Consider the following 21,736-nt stretch of genomic DNA (forward strand, 5'->3'; position numbering starts at 1 on the left):
CACAGGACCCTCTGCTGCATTCTATTCTTGTTTCTCTAAATGAGTGTTCATTCTTCCACCCGCAACTAGTTACCTAGTGGTTAGGAGCCCTAATCTGAGACGGGGTCTCCGGTGCTATTATCTGTATTTACCCTGGATAAATTTTTCCCGCCATTGCTACCCGGGGGAGGGGAGAGCCTATGTAGATGGCCAAGCAGGCGGGAGGAGCGGACGCCAGCGGGCACCTCAGCGCGCCCAGCCACAGGGCGAGGCAGCGAGCGGCTCTGCAGCAGCGAGCGCAGCCGCGGGGAGGCGGGGCGATGGGCGCAGGGAGGCTCGCACAGGCGGCCCGGAGCTGCTTTACGGCGGGGTTGGGTACGCGTCCTCCCCGCCTCTTCCTGTTGTGAAGCCGGGTCCCATGGCCGCTGCCCTGCCTGCTCCCCGCTGGCTCCCGGCTGTAGCCGCCCTGCTCTGGGCGTGCTGCGGGTCGGCAGCTACTGATGGGATCCAGGTAGGGGAGCTCGGGGGAGCGCGTTGGGCTGCCCAGCACCGCCCCCGGCCCCATTGCGGGTGACTCGAGTGCCAGGCCCCTGGGCTGCGTCGATGGCCCTGCCCCTGCCTTGACTCCACGCACGGGGGCGGCTGCTGTGCTGGGGAGGGATAAGCCCCTGCAGCCCCCACTGCAGCGTTGGGGGAGAGGCCATAACGCTGCCCACCCCTTCCTCTCCTCCGTGTGTGTAAAGTTCTGCCGAGCCCCAGCAGAGCTGCCTCCTGCTTTCCGTGAGGCTGGAGCTTCTGATTTATTTGAGATTCCCTATTTCTTGCTCTAAAATTCCTTTTAACCCTCTAGATTCCTTGAGTTGCTCTCAACCCCTTCTAGCCCAAACACTGAAGGATAATCCCTGGTTGTCCTGTTTCTCAGTATTTGCTTTCTTCTCCTATACCTGAGCCTGGAAGTCCTCCTCCTTGACCAACTCTCACAGTATGAATACACAGACTTATGTAAATGCACACTTTAAGCTTATACAAGATGGGAATGATAACTGATTCTAAAGAACTAGGGGCACCAAATGAAATTAATAGGCAGGTTTAAAACAAACAAAAGGAAGTATTTCTTCACACAACGCACAGTCAGCTTGTAGAACTCTGCCAGAGGATGCGGTGAAGGCCAAACCCTATAACAGGGTTCAGAAAGGAAGTAGATAAATTCATGGCAGATAGGTCCATCAATGGCTATTAGCCTGACTGGGCAGGGATGGTGTCCTAGCCTCTGCCTGAAGCTGGGAATGAGTGAGAGGGAGTGGATCACTTGATTACCTGTTCTGCTAATTCCCTCTGGGGCAGCCTGGCATTGGCCATTGTCTGAAGAAAGGATACTGGGCTAGATGGACCTTTGGAATGACCCAGTATGGCTGGTCTTATATGCACCATGTCTTGTTTAAACTGTGTAATAATTATAAACAACTAATTCAGCTGCATCAAAATTAATTTTCAGATTTGTTCGCATGCACCAGTTCTCTTTGAAGAGGGAATATAATATAGGGAAGTGGTGGTATTTTTTTTTTATCCTTTTGAGTTATTTGCCAGTTGGGGTTCTCAGTTTCCAGTAAACTGTTCTTGTTTGATTAAACAAACAGGAATAATATTGTTCACTTTTGTGACCAATCCAGATATATTATGGTCAATTTGTGTATTTATTGCATGTGAATTTTTCAGACCTTCATGTTTTTATAAACTGAAGGAGTTAATCAAATATTTTCCCTTGATCAGGAATCATTACAATTTTGCCTTTTTCATGTTTCAGTAATGATACCTTTTTACATATTGCTCACTGTAAATCCAGATATGATGTTTATAGTCTAATATGAATCCCATATTAACATTTTGATAAAGCAGAAAACTTCACTGTCAAATGACTTCTATAATGCACAGTTAACAAGATTAATAAAATGTGACAAAATAATTAATGGAAATAAGATCAAGAATTTTAAATACACAAATTTTAGAACCTAATTAAGTTACCATTCAGAGCTTCAAAGAAGAGCTCTGTGTAGCTCAAAAGTTTGTCTCATTCAGCTACAGAAGTTCGTTCACGCACCTTGTCTCTCTAATATTCTGGGACCAACACAGCTACAACAACACTGCATAAAGCTATTTTCATTGTTTATTAATCATTGTACTTGTGCTTCTATGTTAGAATGTCCAACATAATCTGATCTTTACTTTAAAACTGATTTAAATGTGTGGGGTCTTTTATTTTCCTATCTGGTATTCTTTAAGGGAGTGGGGACAGTGAAAGGAAAAACTTATCCAAGGCTCTTCACTTTAAGGAAGGATTGAGGGCTGAAATGCTTTAAGGAAGCATTTCATGTGTTCCTAGGGAGTGTTCTAAAACAGAACAATATGTTTGTGGGGGTATTTTAGAAATTAAATTAATAGCGCTACCACTCTATTCTTCCATTCACTTTAGCACAGGATAGATTTTGAATGCTTAAACCACCTTCCATATTTTTTTTTTTAGCCTGGATTCAGGTGATTTGTGGAGTCATTGTTTAACACCTGATTAGAGGCTTGTAAATGGAAAGGTTCTGGGATTTTAATCTTTCCCAGATATTGCCCTCTTAGACAGAGTGCAATGTTTCTTTTTCATTCCATTTCTCCCTATCCTAGTTTGCTGCCTTGCTCTTTTCATCACCACCACCACTCTGAAGTTCACTGGTTTTGTTTTCATTGCCAGCCAAGTGTTTCCTGATGTGATACCAAGCTTTCACACGGAGTTTGTGAGAGAACCAGATTACTTGTCTGATTTTTAAAAAGAAAAGACAGAATAGCCCAAACAGAATATAGAATGCATCCTTTTCTCAGGCATCAGGAGGGGTATTATAAACCAGAAGAAGTCATGTTTTCTATTTAGCTGGTTTAAGGTTTTAATTCCACATGACATTAACATTTTCTATTTTGTAGAACCAACCAAAAAGAAAAAAGAAAAAGTGCTGTATTGTAGTTTTTTTTCCACACAAGTGTTCCAATATTTTTTGTCTCTTGCAGGACCAAGCAGAACAGTTTTTTAGAAGTGGGCATACAAATAACTGGGCAGTTTTGGTAAGCATTTTTATTCGATCTTCTTAAATAAAACAGTGATCCTGCAGTTGTTGCATGCTGGTGCCATGGCAGTCTGCCCATATGCAGCAAGTTGCAAGATCAAGACCTGGAAGTAAGTAACATGACTTTGCGTTATCCCTGCCAGTTTGCTATACTACATTACCATTATCTCTTCTGCATAACTTAATTACAAGCATCCAGAACATAAATGCACATTTGAAGTATTTATAAAATTAAAGTTCCAATTAGAATGAAAACAAATGATTATGCTGTATATTATTACAGTCATGTTGTTGTTGTTTTTTAAACATTTGCTTGGTTAGAAAGGTACAACATCTTCCTAATTTTTTTGTTTGTTATGAAACTTGCTAACTTCTGACAACAAACTTTCTTCTTCTTTTTTTTATTCTAATCTCCTAAAATAATACTCAGGATAAGAACTACTAGTCTTAATTTTTTATCTGGGTAACTTCAGATCGTATTACTCCATCAGTTTTTAATCATGCTTTCTGAGCATAATGACTAATGATCAGTTCTAAAATATTATGTGAGCAGTCAGACATGACACAGTGTTTTTTCTAAGTTTTAAAATTTAGCAAAATGAAAGAATTCAAGAAAAGACAAATAGATAATTAATTGAAATAATAGAGTAATCATTCTCTTATTCCCTAATGCACAAATTTAAAATTATTAACATTAAATACCTGTTTCTATTTCAATGTTAAAAGCAAGCAGAGAGTTAAAATAAATTTTATTTGCTCAGAGCAATACACAGATACAAACTGGTAATAATAAGGGAAGTAGAAAGTTCTTGGTGCTGAAGGTAAAAAGAGACCTGCTTTCTATCCCGGTCTTTGCCGCTGATTTCCTGTGTGACCCTGAGGAAGTTACTTGTGGCCAGACTGTATTCCTTGCTCTCCCAAATTGCCCAGAAATTTAGGTTCTGGCCTCATGCCATCTATGCCTCATTTTCTCCATTTATAAAATAGGGGTGATAATGCCACTTGTGAGGTATAAAATAAATGAATTAAAGTACTTGGAGGTTCACAAAAGAAAAATGCCATAGAAGTCAAGACTATTATTACTATTTTGTTATTATCTAAGTCTTTGTACTGTGCTTGTCACTGATAGCTATATAAACAAAACTCAAGAGCTTGTTATTCAAAAGCCTATTTAACAGTCTGCTCTCGCTCTCTCTATTTTGTCTAAGTAGAACTTAAAATCATCTCTTCGAAAGCTGCTCCTTTAATTGATCATCTCCTATCTCAAGTACTTCTTTTTAAAGATTTTTTTAAGCTAAACATCTTGCCTCCTGGCTAGTGTATTGTGTTAATCTGTACTTATTGCAGAATCTTATTCAATTGAGGCTGGGCAGTTTTTTCTATCTGATCATAGAATATTTTGAATATTGGGTTGGAAGAGACCTCAGGAGGTCATCTAGTCTAATCCCCTTCTCAAAGCAGGACCAACACCAACTAAATCATTCCAGCCAAGGCTTTCTGAGAGCTGTTCTAGTAGCTTTAACCTAACAAATGTCTCTTGTGTTGGTCAGCCTTCCAAGGACACTTACTGCTGTGCTAAATAGCAGCTACTCTTGAGCCTGGTTAGAAGCTACAGCCTTAGTTTATAGTTCAGAAAGGGCCTAGGGTCATAATTCAACAAAGCAGCTAAATGTGCTTAACTTTAAGTACGTTTGGTAAAATGTTGCATGACCTGGTCCTCTCTTGTGGGTTGGCACAAGCAGGCAAAGTCCTGAAACGGTGACACAGGCATGAGCTAGGTAGATAACAGAACATGTGTTTTATTACTGGAACAGGTTACAGAAGCAGCTCTCCTCCTGCTGGTGATGGTGTTGACACCCAAAACCCTGCGCTTTTCCTCAGGCAGGAAGGTCACCTTCCCCTCCCCTTCCTCTCAGTATTATGTCCTGAGGTTCTCCTCTGGGAGGAGCCACACCCTTTTGGGGCTGTTGTCTGATCTGTAATGCACACAGACCCAGACAGCATAGTAACTCTATTATAACACTAAAAGCTTTTAAGTGACTTAGGAGCCTAACTCGCAGTCAAGGGAAGTTGTCTGCCTAACTCTATTAGGCCCCTTAAAAAGCCTCGCTTTAAAAACCAGGTAGGTAGGACAGGAAGGCAAGAGGTAGGGGTCTTATGATTCTCACTGAAAATTAAGTTGTTTAATTTTTCATGAGCCAGATTCAGAGTAAAAAGGATACAAAGTAAAACTTTTAAACTGGTGTCTACATCTAGTCAACTTTTAAAAACGAATCGTAGGTACTATACCTGCCCCCAGATCGTCCCTGCTCCTTCTGTGTGGCTGTACAGTCCTGTTTTCTTCTATTTTAAAATGTCTTATCTTTCTTCTCCTGATCAAAAGAGCCAACAACAAACAAAACAAACCTGGCTATAAAGGCAACGGGGAGTCTGGTGGCATGGCTCCATGCATCTGAAGAAGTGGGTTTTTACCCACGAAAGCTTATGCTCAAATAGATCTGTTAGTCTTTAAGGTGCCACCAGACTCGTTGTTGTTTTTGTGGATACAGATTAACATGGCTACCCCTCTGATACTTGGCTATAAAGGGAAAACTGCTAGTGACTGTACAGAAAATGCTATGTGATGCACAGAGGAAGTATAGATTTTTTTTTTTTCTAATCTGAGTTGTGTTAAATTTAGGTGTAAATTGTAAAAATGGTAAGTGAAATATCTTCAGACAAATTATTTTTTTAAAGTTTTAAGTCTGTGATTTATGATTTTTGTTTTAGTTCTCATGCCTCTGTTACAGAGGATTGCAGGAAACATGTTTGATTTAGTAAGCTCACTTACAGGTTTTAATATTGCTCCATACATCTGAACGATTCTTTCCATCTATCATAGTATCTAGGCCTCGAGTATTCATATTTAGTCATTGTCTGTTTGAAGGCTCTGTAACGTATAATACAATTATTGCTTCTTAATCAGTTTCTGAAAGTTATTTCTGACACTCTTCTTGTAGTTACTTGCTTACTTCTATTTAAACAAACGGACACATTGGTTGGAAATGGGCCCCTATACTGGAATCTGAACATTCCTACATTGTTTGAGAGCTTGTAGTCAAACTCTATGGGTGGGGCCCAACTCTAATGTTGTTATAGTTGACTCCCTAAAAACCAGACATCCCCAGCAAAAGTTCCCTTCTCTCTACATGTGGACCTTGTATTCATTTGCTTACACTTTATCGCATCAGGTCAATCATAGAAATTTGAAATGGATAAAACATTAAATAATCTAGCTAATCCACTTGTCAGTGCTGGATTATTCCCTACAGTACTTTTTTTTTTAGTACTTTATCCAGTTTTAAATGAAAGTTTTCTCCATGGCTCAATACATTAGCATTTATTTTCAAAATATGAAAAAGCTTTCTCTGCAGAGAAGGTGTGTATTACTTATGGCATTGATTTCTTGCAGTTGCTATGCACTGATTGCTGGGTGACAAGTTTTTTGGCATCTCAGCAATCAATATCCATTGATGCATGTACTAATTCAAAATGCATTTCTTACATCTTCTTATATGCGTTTATTTCTTTTTAACTCTTAAAGGTGTGTACATCTCGCTTCTGGTTTAACTACCGTCATGTGGCAAATACGCTTTCAGTTTACAGGAGCGTCAAGAGACTAGGCATTCCTGATAGGTAAGAGAATCTTGAAGAGCACAATTGTTTAAACTTGGATATTAAAGTAAAAGTTCAGTCTCATCTTCTGAAACAGGACTAAAATGCTGGTTTCTTCCTTTCATAAGCAAGTAAAAGGTAGAGAGCACAGACTTAATTACGTTAATTTACTGAAAATTGGAACGATATTATTGGAAAGGAAAATGAAAAAAATATGTACCATGATGCTTCCAAACAGAAACAGATATTTAGATGAAATGATGTGACACTCACCAATCACTAAATTGCACCGCTAATTAGTTTGGTGAATGCACAATGTGAGAAAATTGGAAAAATGTATTCAGAATTGATAGTGCAACTCTTGAACATGTACCTGTTACTGTATTGCAACTTCATGTCTAACATAACTAATGTCTTAATATGCCTTTTGATTAGAGAACACTTCATTTAATGAGCAAGACTAAATACAGTATGTATTAGAGTACAGTGCTTCAGCTAAATCAAGGGTGCACAATTAGAATAAGGACCTCTAAATAACTGGTGTCTAACAAAGAAGCTCCAGCATGTCACAGGCTATATTAAAAAAAAAGACATTTTGACTGGGAGTTTCAAAGGAGCCAGGAGCCTTTTCTGCATGCACAAATTGTGCTGCTTTAACTACACCAGACTAGTGAAAAATGGCACAAACTGCATGGTGTGGATGCAATTATATCAGTATGAAGGTGTCGTATGGGAAGGGGAATAAATAATAAGGCATCTTTATTCTGGTATAACTGCATCCACACCAAGCTTGTACTGGTATAACTGTTTTGGTAAATAGTTACCTTTGTACAAAAACTGTGCAGACCCATCCTAAGAGTGAGGTGCCCAAATACTGTTGGATGTCAGTAGGAACTAGGTACCTAACTCCTTTGGCAATTCCAGTCTCATTTTTATGTTATGTCAGAATGAAAAAACTAGGAGGATCTTTACCATGGCAGATGCTGAAAAAGAAGCAGTTGTTTCATCATGAAAAAGCCAATATCATATTAAGTTAATATCTCCCTATCTCATTAAAGTAATACCATGGTGAGACTATAATGCTGAGATCTATATTCCCTTTATAACGCCGACAACTGTAGTGTTCTCTAAGAGCTCAGCCCAGGGTATCATGGGAATTGCTAATGTGTGAGGTGTGGAGGGATGTCTTCAGTGGGTATTCAATAATGCCTTCTCATGCTTTTCGGCCTTGTTTTTGTTTTGAATTTTAACCTGCTGATTGCTCTGTGATCTGTGGGCTACTGTTAAAATGCTGAAAGCTTAATCTTTCATTTGTGAGCATTCTTTTTTCCCTCGACTTTCCAAATAGCAGCTCTCTCTGTTGAAAAATTGTGTTATGTTTTTATTTGCATTGTCTTCTGTCCAAAGTGTGTTTGTGTTAATAAGCTCAAATTAGCCAAGGCCCACAGCATTGATGAGATCTATTGGGGACTTGACAATACACACTTCTTTGAGGTAGATAGGGAGCATTGAAAGACTGAGCAAAGCAGTCTTTCCTGTTTTGATTGGATTTACATGCAAGGGTCTTAGATTGTTTTGTTTTAAAAAGATCTTACTTTATATTGGCTCCTACCAGAACTTTTGTTCCCAAAAGGACAGTGAGGACCAGATCCCCAACTGGTGTAAGGTGCTGTAGCTCCAGATGTGACCCTATCTTATTAAACTACACAATCTGGATAAAATAACATGCATGCAATAACTGTGCTGGATGTGGTAGAATCAGGGCACTGACAAAAAAAAAATTGTGTTTAGAACTGGCAAGATAACTAACAGGCATTAGCTGTCCTGCTGTAACAACTTAATGAAGACAGAACACTGTATTTTCACGGGGGGTTGAGGTGCTGGGGTGTAGCGCGGACCTTGCCTGGCAACCTCATGGTAAAAATGGTTTGTGTCTTGTCTTTGCTTAGGATTTTACAGTGATATAACTATTGCGTGTTAGTAATCTCACTTTAAAAACAGCTTTGTGTCAGTAAAGACACAGCCTAAGTTTGGAGTTTTATTTGTGGTGTTGGGAAGAAGGTGCTATTGAAATGGGACCTTGCTCGAGTGCTGATATGTTGTCATTTGCCTTAAGTGTCCCTAATAAGAAGTCTGCTCAAGCTCTGTCCTGCCCCTGCGTGACCGTGCACAGTATGGGTTGGTGTGTAAGTTAGGGGTAAATCCATGCTCTTTATGCACTATTTCCAGGACTCAATCTTTCATGCCCTGCCTATTCACTATGTGTAATTTTCCCCAGCTTATGGGTAGGATCCTGCTGTCACTTGAGTCAGTGACAAAACACTCATTGACTTCTGTGGGTACAGGACTGATCACTAGACACACAAGCTCATTGAAAGGAAAATAAGTTTCTGTTTGTCAAAACTATGGCAAGGGAGCTTGGGCTTAATTGCTTTGCTGTTTCTGTTTGGCAAGATGAAGGTCAAGACTACACTACAGACATCTGCCAGCACAGCTGACGTCAGGGGTGTGAAGAGGTCTGATCCTTAATCAACATAGCTGTAACATCAGAAGACTCTAGCATAGCTGCAGCTAGACCAACAGAGCTCAGCATTTTTAAAAGCATAGCTTGTTTTGCTCCCTGGAGATTTTAACTGCATTGATATAGCTGAGTCGACACTAGGAACACACTGGTGTATAGTACACTGGTATTCCTATACTGGTAAAGTGCTCTTTAGTGTAGCCATAGACAAGAGATAACCTGGCTTGAGTGAACAAGTATTTTCAGTATATCAGAGGAAGCCAACATTCTTAGTCACAGTTGAAAGTCACAATTGGGAAAGGAAGAAAGAATCCCAGGTGTGTGACTGCCCACAGCCTGACTGTTTGAGAAACTTTTTTATACAGTCTGTCTGTTTGAGTGTGTCTGATGCTGGATAGAGCTGTCTAGATGCCCTTAACTTCTTGCCATGTGCATGTCTGGTATTCAGTCTCACCTGTGCCTGTTTTAGTTTAAGTGCTGCATAGAACCTGACAGTGTTCTGACACTTGGAGTCAGGACCGGCTTCAGGCACCAGCCTAGCAAGCAGGTGCCTGGGGCGGCCAATGAAGAGGGGGGCGGCACGTCCGGCGGTTCGGCGGCGGGGCTGTCACTCCCTCTCAGAGCAAAGGACCTACTGCTGAATTGCCGCTGTAGAATGAAGCGGCGGTAGAGCTGCCGCCACTTGAGATCACAGCTTTTTTTTTTTTTTTTTTTTTCTGCTTGGGGCGGCAAAAACGCTAGAGCCGGCCCCGCTTGGAGTCAGTGCTCTAAGCTTGCAATGTTTATATATTTGGTTCCCAACAGAATGGTGGATAAGGTATTCTCCTTTTTGAGTGAGTGCTGAGGGGTGTTTAAGCTGCTGACTGAACTGACCTTGGAGGCATGGATTTCTCTCTCCTTGTGTTCCTTACTTCTCTTGTTTAATTTTTTTGTTTTTTGTTTGTTTTTTAATGTAGGTTTCTGTTTTCCCTTCAGGCTGCAACAGACCACTGGCCTGTTTAGTTTAAAAAAATTATTCCTTTTTTTAGTTTCAAATAATATTCAGAGAATTCCATACTTCATTTTGTGTAGGAGTGCGGATGTGTGTTCTCCTTGTGGAACATCTGAGGCCCTAAGTGAATTTCAGACATTATTATTGGTACAGACTGTGAGTGAATTTGCAATCCTGCATTGTGCTTTTCTACAATGTCATTGCACCCACAGCCTCCATTAAAACTCCGGTCTGTGGAAAGCAGCAGATCTCTTCCCTTTTTATTGTCTCACTTGGCAAAAGCTTTGTGATGGGAGAATAATTCTTGTTTTATTGTTGCCTTGTCCTCTCGCCTTCCTGTTGTTTCACCCAGTTGTCTTCTCATAAACCTAAAATGTCAGCTGTTTAGGTCAGGTTCTCTGTAGTTCTTGTTTGCCCAATGCCTACTACTACAATGGAGACCATGGTTGAGGATCCCAGACACTACTGTAATACATATAGCACAGCAAAGGAGTACTGATTTGTTAAGGCCCCCTGAGAAGTAGAGGGGAAGAAACTGAAGTGAAATGGGATGAAAAAGCCCCAAAGGCAACAAGGGGCCAAGTGGAACCAAGCAGCTTTATGCTGTGCCTCTGCAGCTATTGCAGCTTTTACTGGAATAGTGTTTGATTCTCCTCCCTGCCTCCGGGGAAGTTCCTGGCCAATGTTCTCACTCTGGTTGCAATGAGTCTGTCACTTAGGAGCTTCCTCTCTGTTTTATGTCACCTACTCCATGTTCTATAGCAGGTGCCACAGAAATTGTATTTAAAATGTATCAAAATGCAGGGTTTTAAGAATTATTTTTAGAAATAGAGAGTGACGAACAGCAATGCTGTATCTTAAAATCAAATTTATTAGGATCCTCCCTTGGTTTTTAAAAAATGATTATTGCCATCTGCAACCCAGCTGTGAATAATTTCAGTCTAGGGGTTTAAATAGCCAGATTTGTCATCCAACAATAGAAGATGTTAAGAAAATCTTGTTTGACTTCCTGGATCTTTAGATACTCCTGTTTCTTGACATGTAGCACAGCACTCCTATTTGTAGAAAGAAAATTGTTACAAAACATAAGAGCGGCTGTATTGGGTCAGACCAAAGATCCATCTAGCCCAGTATCCTGTCTTCTGACAGTGGCCATTGCCAGGTGCCCCAGAGGGAATGAACAGAACAGATAATCATCAAGTGATCCATCCAGAATAAAAGTAAGATTGCCTAAAAGATTGTTTCTAATGATTGTTCTAATCCAGGGGTCGGCAACCTTTCAGAAGTGATGTGCCGAGTCTTCATTTATTCATTCATTCTAATTTAAGGTTTCGCGTGCCAGTAATACCTTTTAACGTTTTCAGAAGGTATCTTTCTATAAGTGTATAATATATAACTAAACTATTGTTGTATGTAAAGTAAATAAGGTTTTTAAAATGTTTTTTAAAAGATTCATTTAAAATTAAATTAAAATGCAGAGCCCCCTGGACCGGTGGCTAGGACCCAGGTAGTGTGAGTGCCACTGAAAATCAGCTCGCGTGCCACAGGTTGCCTACCTCTGTTCTAATCAGTTTAGTGGCTGCAGTATGAAAAAGTTATTGTGATGGCAATAATCTAATTGGTTAAGTGAGACACATTTTCTGTTTACCAATTAAATTCCCAAATAACACTCTAAAATTACCACAGTGAGTGCACAGATGCCAACATGGATACTAACGGATGACAGTGGTAGCAATTCCACTAACATTAATATGTAGTGGCACATTGTTTTTGTGTGTGTACGTGTTTCACATGTATTTTAAAATCACGCGCAGTGCATTAAATGTGCATGGTAACTTGATGTGCTTGTATATTTGAAATTGGTTTAATTTTTCTGGGGTGCTGCCCCCTGGCAGTACACCTCCCAGTCTTGGGGTCTCCCCACCCAGGGGATCCCCCACCCCCTATACCCACCTTGCCTCAGTGTAAGGCTACTGCCAGTCACCAACTAGCCTCTGTTCCCTGGGGCAGACTGCAGTGTATGCCACTCATCACTGGCAAGGGGGGTTTGGACCTGCTGCCTTCCTCTACCATCCAGTACCTTTTTAGGCCTTAAACCAGGGCTTGCAGCCTGGGGAGTTGCCAGCCAGGAGCTCCCCTGGCTTTCCCCAGCCCTGCTTCACTCCAAGTACCCTTTCTGCTAAGCAGCCAGACCCTGCTCCCTCTCAGACCAGAGAGAGCCTCTGAACTCCTGGCTGCCCTGACCTTTATAGGGCCAGCTGGGTCTGTTTGGGGCGTGGCCACAGCTGAGGCTGTTTCCCCAATCAGCCCAGCTTTTCTCCTCCCACAGCCCTCCTCCAGGGCTGTTTTAAACCCCTCAGGGCAGGAGCGGGTGTCCACCCTGCTACAGTATGTAATTATTCATTTTTGTCTGTCTTGGTGATGGAGCATCATGCTGTCTTCAAGAACATTGCACAAGGTGGTGGAGCTAATGGGTTCATAACAGCCTCAACTCAGAATTCCCTTGCTCTTGAGGCTGAGGCCTTGTGTACTTGCTGTTTTGTGCACTGGTTTTTAACTAAATCTGTCATGTGCAAGGCCCACACTCTCTTTATACCAGTGCTGTTTAAAACTCACTTCTTCAAGGCCTGCGCGAAGGCTTTATAATGGGGGATGGAAAAAAACCCAGTGAGCCATCTTCATCTTTTTTCCAGTGTGACCCACCTTCTGTTTGACTTTGAGTTTTTAAGCTCTTTGAGGCAGCAGCCATCCATTTTTGTGAAGTACTGTATAACGTTGAGCATGTTGTTAGTGCTAAACAAATAATACCGTTACTGTAACAAACAAAAAGCTTTATGTGGTAGTGTTGTGATGGTGACAATTCCCTGGGGAAATAAGGTATTACTAAAGTAACTCTTATTTATACTCCAGGAAATTTTCTAAATGCTACAGACTCTTGTTTTAATAATGAGTAGAACCCTGTGTGGATACAAAATTTGTATCTTCAGCCGATCTGCGATCAGCAAGCATAGTCCGCGGATATAAAGCGGATATCTGCAGATTTGCAGGGCTCTCATAATGGGTCATGTTTGTTGGCTCCCTTATTTGCAACTTTCATTTTGTTTATTGTATTAAAATAGAATATATGAAATTGTGTTGTTTTGTTTTTCCCAGTCACATTGTCCTGATGCTGGCAGATGATATGGCATGTAATCCCAGGAATCCCAAGCCAGCAACTGTGTTTAGTCACAAAAACATGGAGTTAAATGTTTACGGAGATGATGTGGAAGTGGACTATAGAAGCTATGAGGTAACAATGCTTTGTTTATCTAACCAGATTTTTCTGTAGTGTCGTTTTAAAGCCTGATCCAAAGTCCATTGAAGTCAGTGGTAGCCTTTCCGAACTCTTCACTGGATTATGGATCAGGCCCTTATTCTCAATTGATATATATAATAAAAAGAACATTCTTACTGAATTTCAGAACTTGTTACAACTTTATACGTCTTTCTAACTAATTAGAATTTATTATTATACATTGTTATTGGCTATTGTAAAGAAAACATTCATTCCATGACAGTTGTTGCTGCTGTTGTTATTATGAGTTGTGGTTAGGAAATTGTGAGGATCTCCGACTATATTAACAATATAAAAATGTTACTGGGTTTTCCATTTTGTTGAAGTAGTATAGATTGTATGATTGGTTAAACTCCTAACACTTTCATAAGCTTTGATGTTAAGCAGGTGTGTGTTTGCACATTGCAGGTTCAACATCTTTTCTTAAATATTTGTTTTTATTTTTTCCAAATAAAACATGTCTTTTCTGTAAGTAACCCATTTCTAACCACTTTATAACAGCTAGTAAAAGGAAATATCTGCAGCACTTTACCATGTTCTTGTTTTCAGAAAACACTTCTTGCTGCAAATTCTTTTTCTAAGTCTTTACTGGACTGACTTTAATTAGACTTCAGTTACAGAATTTTAATTAGTACCACATAGTAAAATGATTTATAAAGCAAATACATATATTTTACAGGAACAAATTAAACCCTGTACTGTATTAGAGCATACAGAAAATGTCATGCTCTGTGATTTTTAATGTCCTGAGGACATAAAGTACATGTTGAAAGATTATAGTAACAAAAAAAAACCTAGCTGTCATGAGTCTGAATTTTGTTGGTAACAGTTTTGAGTGTTGTAAATCTGCATTCAGAACAAGTAGTTCTAATGTTTAATCAAATCATTTATGGTTGCTGTCCAGATGGACTACATCTGATCTTTTAGATGTTTGTGCCACAGGAATCTTTTCCTTGCCTGAGTTGCACAGAGAATTTAAGCCTTAGAGTATTTATTAACATTTTTCCATGGTAACACATACTAATGTTGCAGCGTTTTGTGAATGCATAAGTAGCATTAATGGAGTAAAGATATACACTCCAGTGTGACAGGTGTTCAAATCAATGAAGAAGTATTAAAAGACTATAATGGTCATAGACATGTGTTTGATGAAATAGTTTTCAAATATAGTAAAGCAACAGGTTGATTTTAATGGGGCGATAAAAAACTGTGATTGGTGAGCAGTAGCACAGTAAAACCTTGAATAGAAGAAATCTGGTAATGCAATTTATACCATCTATTGGTGGACCTATTTATATATAGTGCATAGTTTGTGTCATTATTTTGTGGAACCCCGTCTAGTAGTGGTCAATAGATATCCCTTATGATAGTTAGAAATTACTTCATTTCCATGTTTGTAGGTTACTGTGGAGAATTTCTTGCGTGTATTAACAGGAAGAATCCCACCAAGCACACCTCGATCCAAGCGCCTACTTTCTGATGACAGAAGCAATATTCTAATATATATGACAGGTAATTATAGGAATGTATTGGTTTTGTTGCACAGTAGCAGAGTGAAATCTCATGAGGATGCCAAGTAACACTAAAAATTAGTAAAACAAATACACAGTAATCATGGATTCACTTTAGTTTGAGCAAAACATCCATTATTATTAGCATTAAAAACAATCCATGCAAAAAATTCTGATAACTAAGATTGCTACACCACTTAAAAATCTGGGTCTCACACTTGTATTCCACAACCCTGGGCATATGGTCTAGAGAGCCTAATTTGTAATGACTCTGGAAGTTATAAAGTCATTATTATGTGAAGGGGTTTTGCATAAATATTAATCAAAGAAGCATCTTTAAAGCAGTGTCTATTAATTTATGAATGAATAGATGTATTCCAGGTTAAACCATACATGTATACACTTACGCAAGACATTCCGGAACGCTTGCGTAAGTTGGGGAGCGTCTGTACTGTCCTCATTACCCTGGTATCGTGTCTTGTCGTCCCACACCAAAGAGGGGGAGAGATTGCATTTAAGCTGTTTCTGTTGGCTTTTTGGCAACCATGTTTTGTATATATTGTACTTCTATCTTTAACGTACATGCTTATTTATCTTGTGAATTTTTCTACAAGGTCATGGTGGAAATGGTTTCTTGAAGTTTCAGGATTCTGAAGAAATCACTAATGTAGAACTTGCTGATGCCTTTGAACAAATGTGGCAGAAAAGAAGGTAAAAAATTATTACTTAGCTATTAAATACAGTATGTCACCCACAGGTGTAAAACTTGGATTGTAGCCTTTCATTCTTCCATTTAATTCTTGTCAAAACAGCACACTCTTCTAGTGAAGGATGGTGAAATTAATTATTTTTATTCTGAATGTGGTTTAAAAATGGAAAAAATTACCGTTACCGCAGCAGTGATATTAAATAGCTGTTGTCCTTGAGGTTGCGTGAAGCTCTCCTTTCCAGAGGAGAAGGAAATCTATTATAACCTTCAGCCATTCAAATGAGTTACCTTGGCTCTACAGCTGTATGTGCTTCTTATTAATTACAAGGTGTCTGAAATATTCAGCCAGTTGGAGCTCTATTAAATATCTTGGTAACTATGCAGTGAAATGAATGAATGAAGACATAGTCTACAGAATGTGAAAGTTGTTTTATTTCTTTCAGATACAACGAATTGCTGTTTATTATTGATACCTGTCAAGGAGCATCCATGTATGAACGATTTTATTCTCCAAATATAATGGCCTTGGCTAGTAGCCAAGTAGGAGAAGATTCACTTTCAGTAAGTATGAGTTTGGTTGGTACTTAGAGTTAAGGTTAGGGTTCCTATGGGGAGGGTATTTGGAGGTAGGGTTAGGATTCCTATGGATAGAGCTCTCCGCCTTTGAGTCAGGGTTTCTATGGGTAGGGTACTTGGAGCTAGGATTAGGATTCCTATGGGTAGGGCTCCCTGCCCTAAGGGTTAGGGTTTCTATAGGTACAGCTCCCCACCATAGGCTTAGGGTTCCTATGGGTAGGATAGTTGGAGGTAGGGCAAAGGGGGTATTTTCAAAAGGGCCCAAAGGATTTGGATCACAAGTCCCATTAACTTTCAGTGGCACTTGTGCTGCTACATTTTTTTGGTACTTTTGAAAATCTCCCCCTTAACTGCTTAACAACATAAAGGGTGTTTAGCCTCTAAAGCAGGGCGGGCAAACTTTTTGGCCTGAGGGTCACATCGGGTTTCCGAAATTGTATGGCGGGTCGGTTAGGGGAGGCTGTGCCTCCCCAAGCAGCCAGGCGTGGCTCGGCCCCCGCCTCCTATCCGACCACCCTCACTTCTCACCCCCTGACGGCCCCTCCCCTGGGACTCCTGCCCCATCCACCACCCCCGCACCCTGCCCCCAGACCTCCCACCCCTGACTGCCCCCCGCCACCCTATCCAACCCCTCCTCTCATTCCTGACTGCCCCTCCAGGACCCCTGCTCCCATTCAACCACCCTGTTCCCGCCCTCTGACTGCCCCCACCCCCCGACCACCATCCTCAACTCCCCTGCCCTCTATTCAACCTCCCCTGTTCCCTGCCCCCTTATCGTACTGCCTGGAGCACTGGTGGCTGACGGCGCTACAGCCGCACCGCTCAGAGCACCAGGATAGGCAGCCCAGCCGCCCGGCTGGAGCCAGTCATGCCACCGCACAGCGCAGAGCACTGGGTCAGGCTGTGGCTCTGCAGCCTCGCCGCCCAGAGCATTGCACTGGCGGCGCAGTGAGCTGAGGCTGTGGGGGAGGGGGATTTGCAGGGGAGGGGCTTGGGAGCTAGCCCCCCAGGCCAGGAGCTCAGGGGCCGGGCAGGAGGGTCCTGCGGACCAGATGTGGCCTGTGAGCTGTAGTTTGTCCACCTCTGCTCTAAAGCATCACTCGTATAATGTTTGATGTACTTTTCACATTGTTCTGTCGTGCTGTCCGAAAGTGTGGGGATGTCAATTGCCCACTAGGCTAATGTACACCCCTAATTTGATTTTCAGTAAGTCTTACAATTCAAACATAAAATAATGAATTAAAAAAATGTAATGATAAATACCTTTTTTCTGCAATGTAACAATAGAAATAGAAAATGTGATTTATAGTACAGTGGGTAGCACACTTGAAGAGAGGGACATTAGTCATCTTCTCCCTATTCCTGCAAGTGGCTTAAGCTTCATCTTTCTGACTTTAGGCTATGGCCTCATATGACAGCCATGGTTTGTGAAACCATCCTATTCAGTAGTTGTTTGATTTTTTTAAAGGTAGTGAGCACCATAGCCCCAGTAGGTGTTCAACATCTCTGAAAATCAGGCTCTACTCATGTGCTTACTGAAACTGGTCATGACCTCCTGGAGCCACACAGGACTATCTCCCCCCACACTTCTTCTCGTGCTCAAGAGGCCATAGTGGGAGGATCCTACTGGAGTTCTGCACAGGTGCATAATGGAGAAAGAGGCTCCCTGCAACCAGGCAAAGACAGGGCTAGTCAGAAATTAGTCTAAAAAGATGAAGATGATAACATGCAATATACAGATTCATTTACACAGTCTATTGGTGTTTTTGATGGTTAGTAATCTTTTTTTGCATACTTCTGATAATTTGACTAATAGTAAAAATAATTCATAGGTTTGACACTTGCATGGTCCTGTTTTGCTCTGTTCCCATCAGGTTTTTGCTATGGAACACTCTAAATATGTATATTTTGTTTTTCAGCATCAGCCTGATCTTGGGATTGGAGTTCACCTTATGGATAGATACACGTTTTATGTCTTGGAGTTCTTGGAAGAAATTCACCCAGCGAGCCAGACCAATATGAATGACCTAGTAAGTAGTATACTGTATTCATTAGTTTGCTAACTACTCCTGTATTCTCACAACTGGTCCATTTTGGCAGTGGGAACTTCACAACATTTTTTGTTCTCCTGCATATCAAGAGGGTATTTTTAAAAATGTTTTTGTTCTTATTTAGTAAAATCATTATATATTGATATTTTGGAGACTTGAGTCCACAGTTTAAAATTGTTTCTTTGCTTGATTAGGAAAAAATTAAATTAAAACAACCTGGTTGTTTTACTGAAAAACGTCACTTATGTGTGTTATCTCTGCATCCCGTGGAACTGATCCACTTGCATGGTACCTAGAATCATGTACTGCAATCACTTTGCACATATGGAAAGGCAGTCATCGGCATTTGCTTTGCAAAGGAAATTTGTATGTTGGAATCCTGATCCTGTACTCAGAAACACATGAGCAGAGCCCCATTGACTGCAGTGCTTCGCCACATAGGTGCAGGGGTCAGCCTGTGTAAATCCAGTTACAAGTCTGGGGCTTTTTGTTCTCGGGCAAATATTATAATTGCCACATATGATCTAACAAAAAATGTCTTGGTGAAGTTTAATGACAATGGCTTTTGAACATATGTTCCATCTTGGATACCATAAATTGAAAAAGCAACTACATTTCAGTAGCGTTCTTAGCCCATTGGCCTTGAACAGGTCAAATGTTCCTTTTTTCATCGCAATGCATTATGCTTTTGTGGCTTGTTGCCGTAAATTATGTCATGTTGTTGTCAGAGACTTAAGAGCCACCATTGACCACACACATTAAATCTCCATTTCAATAAAAGGAGCAGCTGTTCAAACATTTTATGTCAATGTCTGTGGAGGCTGGTGTCAGCCTTGCTGCTAGCTGAGGTGTAGTAGATTTCACACAAAGCAGCCCACACTGGCAGATTTTGTGTTGACATAGAATTGATTCAGTGACTAATATGCCAACATTTTACTACCAAGAGTATGAAAATCCATTTCATTACATCATATTCTAATTTATGATGGGATGTGGAGAATTTTAGAACAAAACTTATGTCACAAGGATTAAGTAGCTTTTCTATTGATTATGTACATATTTTAAAAAAACATTATTTGAGTGAATTTGGCTGAAACACTCAATCTGTAATCAAGGGAATTAATTGTCTTATAAAAAGAAACAGTGCCAGAAATTCAGCAGCAGTTTAAAGTGTATAAATAGCCATCTGGAAAATGGTGTGAACTGGTTCAGCTAGTTAGAAATGTTAATGCAGATCTTGTTGATGACATAGCAAATCTGTAAATCCTTTCTATCGCTTTAATGACTTGTAAAAATGTTGACAACCACAAAATAACAGAAAAGTCCTGTGTATTCTTTATTTTTAATTATAATTGTATTGGTCTTTCAATGGCCAAATTCAAAGCATTCAGCAATACATTGAAGTAGTACAGCAAACCCTGTAGTAGCATACTATACCCAGATACTATTTGAGGGATAAGGAGACTTGCATCACTATCAAAAAATAAAAATAAAAATTGGGAAAACACAAATGTATGTCATGATTTGCAATCAGAATACACTGTATTATCTTGAGACATAATGTGAATGAATTTCAGGGAATGAACTTCCAGTTGCAGAAGTCAAATTCCACCATGCCTTCATCCTGAGGGATCCCTAAGAGCCATAACTCTAAACCCTGATAAAATAATCGGTTCATGTCTTGTGAGAAATTAAAGGGAATACTTTGGTCAGTGACTGAATTGCACTGCTGGGTACCTGCTTAAAGAAGAACAAATTCCTTGTCCAGGCCTGATTTTAAGAATTGTCACTATATAAATTCAGTGTAGCACATATTAAATAGATTAAAAACCAGTTAACAGACAGATCTCTGTAAGTCAAAAGTAATGGTAGATGGGGAATCATCAGCCAAATGGTGTGGTGTTAGTGAGGTCCCAAGGAATCTATTCTTGGCTCAATGTAATTCAGTATTTTTGTCTAATCTGGAAGAAAACATAAAATCATTGCTAGTAAAGTTTAGATGATGATCAAATTGCTGGAGTGACAAATGATGACAGGTTCATTTTACCAGATCAGTATGTATCTAAGTGATTTGAGTTTAAATATATGTTTTCAATACAGCCAAATATAAGGTCATACACCTAGAAACAAGACATTTAGGTCACTTACAGGATGGGGGACTGTATCCTGGAAAGTAGGTGACTCTGCAAAAGGCTTGGAGTCATGATGGTTAATCAACTGAATGTGAGCGCCCAATGCAATGCTGTGATTAAGAGGGCTAATATGATTTCTGGCTACATAATCAAGAAACTATCCAGTAGAAATAGTGAGGCAGCATAGGTGAGACAATTACTAGAATAATGTGTCTAGGTCTGGTCTCTCACTTCTGAAAGGATGCTGAAAAATTGAAAAGGGTCAGAAAAGAGCTTTACAAGGATGATAATGTGAGGTCTGGAAAACTTGCTTGCAGTGGCTCAATCTGTTTATCTTATTAGGTTCAGAGGTGACTTGATCACAGTCCATAAGTACCTAAGTGGTGAGAAGATTTCTGATGGTAAAGGACTTTAATCTATATAGGAGCAGACTGTGGCAGCATATAACCAGGCTTGCCTCCCAGAGATGGTTTCAGTCTGTAACCTTACTCTTAAGCCTCAAGTCCAGCCCCACATCATCAGTGTGGGCCTGCTTCACCTTCTGGGCCATATGGCCTAATGCACATGTGGAGCTCTGCATGCCAGACTTCACCTTTGCTCTCTGCAGGTCTGGCTCCAATAGGTATATTGTCCTCCCAGGCATCTTCTGGACAGACATACGGATTTGTGTAGCTGCATAAGTGCTTTGGTCTCTTGATTGGCAGTTGGATCCCCACAACGTGTGCAAAGGAGTTCTGTTTTTATCCCCAGAACTGATTGACTCTGGTAACAGATGCATCTATTAAAGTTTGGTCAACTCCAGAGGCAAGCTCTTTAGTCATCTCAGGAAATTTCATTCCACATAAATGTGTTTGTGCTCCAGACTATTCTTTGAGCCTGTGAGATATTTGTCCACCCATCAAGAATCAAGTGATAGCAATTCTTACAGACAAAGCCACTGCCATGTTATATCTGAACAAGCACTTTATCAGCCTTTCTGAGCAATGTTCCAGTAGCTGGTGTCTGTAAGGCAGCAACATGGTCATCTGCATATACTCTGTCTTCTTATTATGCCATTACTGAAGTCTCTTGTAATGATGCCGACTTTTGCAAGCTGGAGTTATAGCCTCTATTCAGTTTATCTGAAGCCCCTCTGCTTTTAAGGGAACTGCTGATGAGTTACTTGGAGTGGAAT

At 40.4% G+C, this 21,736-nt stretch overlaps 1 protein-coding gene across 2 annotated transcripts in view; it reads left to right on the forward strand.

Moving 5' to 3' along the window:
* Positions 1–335: 335 nt before the first annotated feature.
* Positions 336–21,736, forward strand: part of PIGK (phosphatidylinositol glycan anchor biosynthesis class K) — a 116,911-nt gene continuing 95,510 nt past the window's right edge. Inside the window, exons 1-8 of one of the 2 annotated variants that reach the window (XM_034778098.1) lie at positions 336–490; positions 3,028–3,081; positions 6,667–6,758; positions 13,403–13,538; positions 14,984–15,095; positions 15,709–15,805; positions 16,247–16,364; positions 18,299–18,409. In XM_034778098.1, the coding sequence (XP_034633989.1) occupies positions 398–490; positions 3,028–3,081; positions 6,667–6,758; positions 13,403–13,538; positions 14,984–15,095; positions 15,709–15,805; positions 16,247–16,364; positions 18,299–18,409 (813 nt within the window). In that variant the 5' untranslated portion in view covers positions 336–397. Of the gene's footprint in view, positions 491–948; positions 982–3,027; positions 3,082–6,666; positions 6,759–13,402; positions 13,539–14,983; positions 15,096–15,708; positions 15,806–16,246; positions 16,365–18,298; positions 18,410–21,736 lie in introns of those variants that run through there. The other variant, XM_034778099.1, reaches the window with a different exon arrangement.

Source organism: Trachemys scripta, chromosome 8, assembly GCF_013100865.1.
Source record: "Trachemys scripta elegans isolate TJP31775 chromosome 8, CAS_Tse_1.0, whole genome shotgun sequence".
Taxonomy (NCBI): domain Eukaryota; kingdom Metazoa; phylum Chordata; order Testudines; family Emydidae; genus Trachemys; species Trachemys scripta.